Below are 10,394 nucleotides of genomic sequence, written 5' to 3' on the forward strand. Positions count from 1 at the left end.
CAGGCAGGTATACTCATGCAGGCACGTATATATGTATATACACACACACACACACACACACACACAGGCAGGAATAAAGGCACGCACATGCAGCTATACACATGTACACACAAACATGCAGGCAGGTATACACATGCACACACAGGCACATATATAAACACACACAGGCGTGCACACCGCTACACCCATGTGCACGCAGGCACACAGACATGCTTGTGTATGGCCTGCACTATTAGACACTTCTCATGAAGTGGTCTTCACCTGTTGCCCTTTATCTCTCTGCTGAGAGGTTTCTCACAGTAGCGAGTTTAACCAACATGGACATGCTTATCCACTTCGGTGTGAAAAACAGAATGGCAGAGTATTATTTAAATGGTGATAGATTGGGAAATGTTGATGTACAAAGGGATCTGGGTGTCCTTGTACACCAATCACTGAAAGCAAGCATGCAGGTGCAGCAAGCAGTCAAGAAGGCAAATGGTATGTTGGCCTTCATTGCGAGAGGACCTGAGTACAGGAGCAAGGATGTCTTACTGCAGCTGTACAGGGTCTTGGTGGGACCGCACCTGGAGTATTGTGTGCAGTTTTGGTCTCCTTATCTAAGAAAGGATATACTTGCCATAGAGAGAGTGCAGCGAAGGTTCACCAGACTGATTCCTGGGATGGCAGGATTGTCGTATGAGGGGAGATTGGGCCGACTAGGCCCTGTATTCACTGGAGTTTAGAAGAATGAGAGGAGATCTCATTAAAACATATAAAATTCTGACAGGGATGGACAGACTGGATGCAGGGATGATGTTTCCTCTGGCTGGGGTCTAGAACAAGGGGTCACAGTTCTAGGAAAGGGGGTAGATCATTTAGGACTGAGACAAGGAGAAACTTCTTCACCCAGAGGGTGGTGAACCTGTGAGATTCTCTACCACAGAGGCTGTGGAGGCCAAATCACTGAATATATTTAAGGAAGAAATAGATAGATTTCTGGACTCTAAAGGTTTCAATGGTTATGGGGAGAGAGCGGGAGTATGGTGTTGAGATAGAGGATCAACCATGATCATATTGAATGGTGGAGCAGTCTCGAAGTGCCAAATGACCTACTCCTAGTTTCTATGTTTTTACGTATGCACATGTGCACACATGCTGTGTATACGCACTTGGGCATGTATGTGCATACGTCTGAGAGAATGGTATGCTGAGGACACTCAGCTTCTGTGCCACCTCCACAGTCCAATGATGACTTGGAGAGGTCAGGAATAGTATGGAGCCTGTGGAACCATTAGCCAGGACAGGTTTGATGTGTAGCTGGATTAGGTGAGTGCATCAGTCTGAGGCACTGCGGAGCTGGGAGGAAAGGCAAAGAAAAGAAACAATAAGTAAGTGGTGGCCCTTTGACAATCCTACCCCACATGACAACCCAGTGAAAGAATACACAAGTAACCTTGGGATCATTCTGATTGATGATGACTGCAAGCACCAGCCCGTCCCTGGAGAAAGCTGCCAGCAGCGCTCCCCTCGATTTCACCGCAACACAACCTGGGATCAGAGCTCCTAACGAATGGGTCTGTGTTACCCACTGGACACAGAATGGGATAGCACTGCAAGGAAAGAGTCAGATGTGAACCTGAGGAGCAAACACTAATGTACAGACTAGCACAGTCTCACACACACACACACACACACACACACGTGTGTACACGACAGCATGCACTACATACGCACACGCCCATTCAGACTAACATCCACACAACTTCCCATTAACATATCCACCAATGCATGCACATATAAACCACATTGACAGTAGTGACACTCGCTGACACGAGCACACGAATACTCCTTATTAGGCAGCTACCACTAGGACCTAAGTGGAAACTCCTACCTGATGCACAGCTCCACCTGCTCCAGCCACTTCAATCTCAGTGTCGTCAGGACCAGAGCCTCTCCACGTGTAAAGACAAAGGAGCAGAAGCAGCAGTCACCCAGCATCTGCATACAAACACATGGACAGCAATGGCTCATTACAGTAACATCGTTCAGCGTCAGTGTGGAGTCTAAACATTTCGCATTTATATAAGCAGCTCGAACAAAGCACACACCCCCGCCCCCCGGCCCCCACCACCACCACCGAGGTTCATGTGATCGACAGTGAGATATGGCACATTACAAGTCATAAGTGAATCTTCAATGTTTCTGTGAATCATGGCTGTTCACTTCCTGATGGGAGAGAATCTCTCACTATAGAGGATACACAGCAATGTGCAGCTTCTCTTTTCAAACACCAATGATCCCCACTACCTGGATAAATGACACCTATAAGACCATAAGACTTAGGAGCAGAAATTAGGCCATTCGGCCCATCGAGTCTGCTCTGCCATTCAATCATGGCTGATAAGTTTCTCAACCCCATTCTCCCACCTTCTCCCCGTAACCTTTGATCCCCTTACCAATCAAGAACCTATCTATCTCGGTCTTAAATACACTCAATGACCTGGCCTCCACAGCCTTCTGTGGCAATGAATTCCATAGATTCACCACTCTCTGGCTAAAGAAGTTTCTCCTCATCTCTGTTCTAAAAGGTCTTCCCTTTACTCTGAGGCTGTGCCCTCGGGTCCTAGTCTCTCCTACTAATGGAAACATCTTCCCCACGTCCACTCTATCCAGGCCTTTCAGTATTTTGTAAGTTTCAATCAGATCCCCCCTCATCCTTCTAAACTCCATCGAGTATAGACCCAGAGTCCTCAAACGTTCCTCATATGTTAAGCCTTTCATTCCTGGGATCATTCTCGTGAACCTCCTCTGGACCCTCTCCAGGGCCAGCACATCCTTCCTGAGATACGAGGCCCAAAACTACTCACAATTTTGTGGAGGGTTATTTACTGAGCTCTTATTGGCTACACACTCAATTTGCATAGTTCATGGCTGCAGAAGTTTGGTCTGAATCAGTGGTCCGTACAGTAAGGCTCTCTCAGCCTGGCTCTGTGCTAGGAACAGTCGGCTTCCTGACATGGGGTAGCACAGCTACCTTTTGAAGTCCACTTTGATTGGGAGATGCCTGCTGTGGGTAGAAGTGTGATAGGTTTCTCTCAGCCCACTGAGTTTGATGGTATATGGTGCAGGCCCAGGTTTGATACATCAGCAGAATTGGACTTTCAAAGAAATGCAAACTGGCCAGGTGTAATTTTGTGGAATTTGCTCCTCTCCTTCTCCACAAACTACAAGTTGAACCTGGGACATGCAGAATCTGTCTTGGTCAGCATCACTCCCAGTAGTGGCTGCAGCTGAATAGTAATACACTGTTGTGAAGTACTGTGGGTCTTGGTAGCGTGCTACATAAACACATCATGCCACGCCAAGGAGAATCAGCACTGAGCTCGCAATGTGTTTACAGGTGGCGATGAACTCACCTCATCAGTGTGGAAGATAGCGTGTATGGTGCTGTCCTTATCCTCAGCCTGGGGAAGCTTGGCTTGATCATCCACCATTACTTGGGCCCACCTGCCACTGAGCTGAGAGCCAGGAACAGTCGACAAGTCTCGCTTCTCACCACTTTCCCAGAGGAACACTGTACCAGTCTGACTGACCACGAGAACTCTCTTTCCATCCCTCGACACAAACAGGAACAGCTTAGTAGCAGACTCTGAGAGAGAGAGATAGGGAAGAACAGAAATACACAAGGGAGAGAACAAAAACAACTCAATGTCACATTATACAGCAATTAGCATTTGACAAGGTAGACAGCAGTTTGAGTATGTCAGTCAAGCACCAATATCCAATGACCAAGGATTGTGTTGAGCACTCGGGCCCCTTTATAGGCAGCTAGTTAGACCATGCTAGTACTATCCCCTCCTGTTTGGTTCAGTCCAGACAGTTGTTCAAGGAGTAAGTCCACCAGCGATTGGTAATGACACTGATATCCTCAGAACAAGCCCCTCAAACACTGGGCGCAAGGTTGATTGTGAGAGAGGCCACATCTTGAAGCCCGGGTGAGTTGCATTCCATATTGAGGGAAATCTCCTTGAGGGGTGTTATAATTGACCTCAGTGAGACCCAGGCTGGAAAGAGGATCAACCAGGCCGAGCTGCTCCTGTTCACTGAATGACAAGCCACGAGAGTGAGAGAACTGCTTCACACTCGGCTGTCATGGTCACCCAGCTGAATACCCACAAGTGTGGCTAGTGCATTATAGTAACACAGGCCAGGGAAAGCTTGTGGGACCTTATCGGAGTAGTAGCCAGCATCTTCGGGGGGGGGCGTGGGGGAAGGTCCTGGCTTTGTTCCTCTTGGCAACCCTTCCAGCAATCCCCAAAATCCTCAACAACAAACAATTCAAGCTTCCTACCCTGGGCAACCGCTGCCACTGCACACACGCCTGCCACAGCGGCAACAGTCTTCAAACAGTCTCCATCCTTCTTCCACAGGAAGAGTTCTCCAGTATTCAGCAGCCCTGCCAGCCAAGAACCTGCACAAACACAAAGAAAGCAGCAGAGAGACAGAGCTGTCACAGCCCCTCGCCCGCAACACGCGCTCGTTCGCCCGCGTGCAGCCCTCGCTCGCCCCCACACGCAGCCCTCGCTCGCCCGCACGCAGCCCTCGCTCGCCCCCGCACGCAGCCCTCGCTCGCCCCCACACGCAGCCCTCGCTCGCCCACACGCAGCCCTCGCTCGCCACCACACGCAGCCCTCGCTCGCCCACACGCAGCCCTCGCTCGCCCACACGCAGCCCTCGCTCGCCCCCACACGCAGCCCTCGCTCGCCCACACGCAGCCCTCGCTTGCCCCCACACGCAGCCCTCGCTCGCCCGCACGCAGCCCTCGCTCGCCCCCACACGCAGCCCTCGCCCGCACGCAGCCCTCGCTCGCCACCACACGCAGCCCTCGCTCGCCCCCACACGCAGCCCTCGCTCGCCCCCACACGCAGCGCTCGCTCGCCCACACGCAGCCCTCGCTCGCCACCACACGCAGCCCTCGCTCGCCCACACGCAGCCCTCGCTCGCCCACACGCACAAAACACACATACACAATTAACAGCGATAACTCCTCTGCGCTTCGGCAAAATGGTGTCATGGATCTATTATGTCCACCTAAGAGGTGACATGGAACTTCGGTTTAACATCTCATCTGAAAGATGGCACCTCCAACAGTGCAGCACTCCCTCAGTACTGACCCTCCAACAGTGCAGCACTCCCTCAGTACTGACCCTCTGACAGTGCAGCACTCCCTCAGTACTGACCCTCCAACAGTGCAGCACTCCCTCAGTACTGACCCTCTGACAGTGCAGCACTCCCTCAGTACTGACACTCCGACAGTGCAGCACTCCCTCAGTACTGACCCTCCAACAGTGCAGCACTCCCTCAGTACTGACACTCCGACAATGCAGCACTCCCTCAGTACTGACCCTCTGACAGTGCAGCACTCCCTCAGTACTGATCCTCTGACAGTGCAACATTCCCTCAGTACTGACCCTCTGACAGTGCAGCACTCCCTCAGTACTGACCCTCCAACAGTGCAGCACTCCCTCAGTACTGATCCTCTGACAGTGCAGCACTCCCTCAGTACTGACCCTCTGACAGTGCAGCACTCCCTCAGTACTGACCTTCCAACAGTGCAGCACTCCCTCAGTACTGACCCTCTGACAGTGCAGCACCCCCTCAGTACTGCACTAAAATGTCATCCATAATTTCTGTGCTCAAGCCATGGAGTGTGACATGAACCTGGAACCTTGTGACTCATATGCAAGTGTGCTACCAACTGAGCCACAGCTGACAGACAAATGGGGTGTTAATGTGGGGGTATTTTGCTCGTAGCAATTGAGGGAGTAACGTCCTCCTAGGAGCACTTGGGCTTTTCCTGAACATACGCAGCCATTATTGAAGCACACAGTGAACTGAGAGAGACTGCACTGAGTTACAGGAGACACTGAATCCCAGTGCATCAATAGTTCAGCGTATTTTACTGGTCGGGAATGTGCAACGTGATGGGACAATTTTTCGCTGGCTGGGCCAACATTCATTACCCATCCCTAGTTGCCCTTGAGAAGGTGGTGGTGAGCTGCCTTCTTGAGCCGCTGCAGTCCATGTGGTGCAGGTACACCCACAGTGCTGTTAGGGAGGGAGTTCCAGGATTTTCACCCAGCGACAGGGAAGGAACAAATACAAAGAGACCCTGAAATTGATCATCTCAGCGGCTCATCACTGTCTCCAATTTACCATTAGCAGAGGTGGTAACGCTCAGCATGTTCTTCAGCAGTGGCTGCAGTTTAGGTATCTTCCTCTGTGTCCTCCCTGTTGACAGAGTGAGGATGCTCAATCGATGGTCATCTGACAGCAGAACGGCCTCTTTCTCCTGAACAGAAAGAACAATTGAGAGCAATGTAACAGTGAGGGAGAGGGGGATGCAGTGCAGGGAGACACAGTCCCTTTACATAGAGAGAGAGAGGCAGAGAGTGTGAGGAAACTACATGTTGCAAAAGAGAATGAGCAGAAAGGCAGAGTGAGAGAAAGAGTGGTTGAAACACAGGATCAAAGACAGGGAAGCAGAGATAAGGATTGCAAGAGAGGCAGCAAGCATAAGAGTAAAGAACCATTATTTGTGTTGCCTCAGGAGAGATTAAACACTGCTTACCTCTCCAATCCAGTGGAGGTGAGGCCAAGGTTTCTTGTGTTTGATGCTGGTGGACAGCAGCACCTCCAGTTTAAGGTTCATTGTGTGAAATGGAGGGCTCGGTTAGTCAGGGCCGAGAATCAGCAGGAACTGACGGAAGGTCACAGGCCTGAAACATGAACTCTGTTTCTCTCTCCACCTGAGTGCTGTGCATTTCCAGAATGTTCTGATTTGATTTTGTGTTTTGATCGGCGGGGCCTAAAATAACAACAGAAATACAGTCACCCAACCTGCTGTTGGAAATCAAAAACCAGCCTGTCCACCGTGCTCTCCCAGGCTCACAGTAAGGGTATGGGCTGCTCTCCGAGCTCTGTGCTCCCAGTGACTCACACCCAGGCTATGTGTACGTCTGTGAGGAAAGGACGTCCATGGCAGTGACACGCTGTCCGCGGCAGATCAGAAAATTCAGCAGCAGCAACAACAACTTTTAACAGGTCCAAGCAACAAGATATTAGACGGGGAAGGGAGAATTGTGATATTGTTAGGGGAACCACCAAAACGTTGATTAAAAATGGAAAAATAACATAGAAAATGTGGGTAAACTTGCCAGGAATATAAAAACTGATTTGTCGGAGCTTTTACCATGTTTATAAAAAAGGAAGAGAGTGGCAAAAGTAAACATTGGTCCCTTGGAAACTGAGACAGGAGAGATGATCATGGGGAAATGAGGAAATGGCAGAGACACTGAACACATTTTTTGTGTCTGTGTTGCATGTCAGAAAGAGGGGATAACTTCAGAGGGTGCGGAAAAGTGAGCAGAGAAAAAGTACTGGAGAAACCCAAGATAAAATCTGACAAATCCCCAGGATCTTTTTTTTATTCATTTATGGAATGTGGGCCGCTGGCTGGGCCAGCATTTATTGCCCATCCTTAATTGCCCTTGTTCAGAGGGCAGACTACCAGCCCTGTGACAATACTACTATGCCACCGCCTCCCCTTACCTATTAGCCTACATCCTAGGGTTCGAAAAGAGATAGCAGGCTGTGCTGGCTATGATTTCCCAAAATTCCCAAGATCCTGGAATGGTCCCAGCAAACTGCAAGTCAACAAATGGAGCACTGCTGTTCAAGAAAGGAGGGAGAGAGAAACTCACCAAGGCTCCTTCAAATACTCCTTCCAAACCCACGACCTCTACCGCCTTGAAGGACAAGGGCAGCAGATAGATGGGAACACCACCACCTGCAAGTTCCCCTCCAAGTCGCTCACCACCCTGACTTGGAAATATATCGCCGTTCCTTCAATGTCGCTGGGTCAAAATCCTGGAACTCCCTCCCTAACAGCACTGTGGGTGTACCTACACCACATGGACTGCAGCGGTTCAAGAAGGCAGCTCACCACCACCTTCTCATGGGCAACTAGGGATGGGCAATAAATGCTGGCCCAGCCAGTATCACCCATATCCCGTGAATGAATAAAGAACAAATAAAGCGGGAACTGTAGGCCACTTAGCCTGACATCAGTCATCGGGAAAGTGCTGCAATCTATTATTAGGATGTCTAAACAATGCACTGAGAAAAGCATAGTATGATTAGAACAAGTCAACATGATTTTACTAAAAGGAAATCCTATTTGACAAATTCATTAGAGCTTTTTGGGGATATAATTAGCAAGGCAAATAAAGGGGATGGTTGTATACCTAGATTTCCAATAGACATGCGATAAGGCGCTACACAAAAGATAGGGCTCTTGAAATTGGGAGTGATATATTAGCACGGACTGAGGATAGGTTAACGGACAGGAAGCAGAGAGTAGGGATAATGGCAGTGGAGTGTCACGAGGATCAGTGCTGGGTCCACAGCTATTTACAATCTATGTTAATGACTTAGATGAAGAGACAGAGAGTAATGAAACTAGGAGACACATATACATGTATAGGGGAGGTGGTAGCGTAGCGGTAATGTTGCTGGACTCGTAATCCAGACGCCAGGCTAACGATCTGGGGACATGTGTTCGAATCCCAACATGGCAGCTGGAATTTAAAGCTAGTCTTGATAATAGTGACCATGAAACCATTGTCAATTGGTACAAACCCATCTGATTCACTAATGTCCTTTAAGGGAAGGAAATCTGCTATCCTTACCTGGTCTGGCCTCCATGTGACTCCAGATCTAAAAGAAGGAATGAAACCGAACAAATCGCCTAGCATTGATCCATACACTGACAACAGTGAACCCAGACCGATCAACCCTGCAAAGTCCCCCTTACTAACATCTGGGGGCTTGTGCCAAAATTGGGAGAGGTGTCTCACAGCTAATCTGCTTGCTAACAATACCTAGCTAGGTGGGGGTGGATTAGACAGGTTAAGTGAGCAGGCAACAAGATAGACTAGAATGTGGGGAAGTAGGAGATTATTCAATTTGGTTGCAAGAATGGAAAAGCAGAATATTTTTTTAAAAGGTGTGAAACTCGTAAATGTTTATAGTTAGAGGGGCTCGGGTGTGATTGCAGAAGGAAAACAGAAAGTTCGCATGCAGGTACAGCAAGCAATTAGGAAGTCAAATGGCATGTTAGTCTTTACTGCAAGGGGACTGGAGGACAGGTCGAATGGAGTCTTGCTATAATCCTGCAGGGCTTTTGTGGGACCACGCCTGAAATGCTGTGTACAGTTTTTGCCTCCAGGTTTAAGAAGGATATAGGGACGGGCAATAAATGTCAGCATCACTCACATCTCACAGAATCAGAATCGCACAGTGCAGAAGAGGCCCTTCGGCCCATCGAGCCTGCACCGACACGTGAGAAACACCTGACCTACCTACCTAACCCCATTTACCAGCACTTGGCCCATAACCTTGAATGTTATGATGTGCCAAGTGCTCATCCAGGCACTTTTTAAAGGATGTGAGGCAACCCGCCTCCACCACCCTCCCAGGCAGCGCATTCCAGACTGTCACCACCCTCTGGGTAAAAAAGTTTTTTCTCACATCCCCCCTAAAACTCCTGGCCCTCACCTTGAACTTATGTCCCCTCATGACTGACTCTTCAACTAAGGGGAACAGCTGCTCCCTATCCACCCTGTCCATGCCCCTCATAATCTTGTACACCTCGATCAGGTCGCCCCTCAGTCTTCTCTGTTTCAACGAAAACAACCCAAGTCTATCCAACCTCTCTTCATAACTTCAATGTTTCATCCCAGGCAACATCCTGGTGAATCTCCTCTGCACCCCGTCCAGTGCAATCACATCCTTCCTATAATGTGGTGACCAGAACTGCACACAGTACTCCAGCTGTGGCCTCACCAAGGTTCTATACAACTCCAACATGACCTCCCTACTTTTGTAATCTATGCCTCGATTGATAAAGGCAAGTGTCCAATATGCCTTTTTCACCACCCCACTAACATGCCCCTCCGCCTTCAGACATCTATGGACACACACGCCAAGGTCCCTTTGTTCCTCAGAACTTCCTAGTGTCATGCCGTTCATTGAATACTTCCTTGTCAAATTACTCCTTCCAAAGTGTATCACCTCACACTTTTCAGGGTTAAATTCCATCTGCCACTTATCTGCCCATTTGACCATCCCATCTATATCTTCCTGTAGCCCAAGACACTCAACCTCACTGTTAACCACCCAGCCAATCTTTGTGTCATCCGCAAACTTACTAATCCTACCCCCCACATAGGCATCTAAGTTGTTTATATAAATGACAAATAATAGGGGACCCAGCACAGATCACTGTGATACGCCACTGGACACTGGCTTCCAGTCACTAAAGCATCCTTCTGTTACCGCCCTCTATCTCC

General features: G+C 49.2%; 1 protein-coding gene across 1 annotated transcript in view; it reads right to left on the minus strand.

Moving 5' to 3' along the window:
• cplane1 (ciliogenesis and planar polarity effector 1) overlaps positions 1-6,851 on the minus strand; it is a 178,882-nt gene extending 172,031 nt beyond the window's left edge. Inside the window, exons 1-6 of the mRNA XM_078535739.1 lie at positions 6,614-6,851; positions 6,199-6,334; positions 4,334-4,453; positions 3,399-3,631; positions 1,874-1,980; positions 1,436-1,592 (exon numbers count right to left, since the gene is read on the minus strand). Coding sequence (XP_078391865.1) covers positions 1,436-1,592; positions 1,874-1,980; positions 3,399-3,631; positions 4,334-4,453; positions 6,199-6,334; positions 6,614-6,694 — 834 coding nt within the window. The 5' untranslated portion in view covers positions 6,695-6,851. The remainder of the gene's footprint in view (positions 1-1,435; positions 1,593-1,873; positions 1,981-3,398; positions 3,632-4,333; positions 4,454-6,198; positions 6,335-6,613) is intronic.
• Positions 6,852-10,394: the final 3,543 nt, after the last annotated feature.

Source organism: Cetorhinus maximus, unplaced genomic scaffold, assembly GCF_964194155.1.
Source record: "Cetorhinus maximus unplaced genomic scaffold, sCetMax3.hap1.1 HAP1_SCAFFOLD_633, whole genome shotgun sequence".
Classification (NCBI taxonomy): domain Eukaryota; kingdom Metazoa; phylum Chordata; class Chondrichthyes; order Lamniformes; family Cetorhinidae; genus Cetorhinus; species Cetorhinus maximus.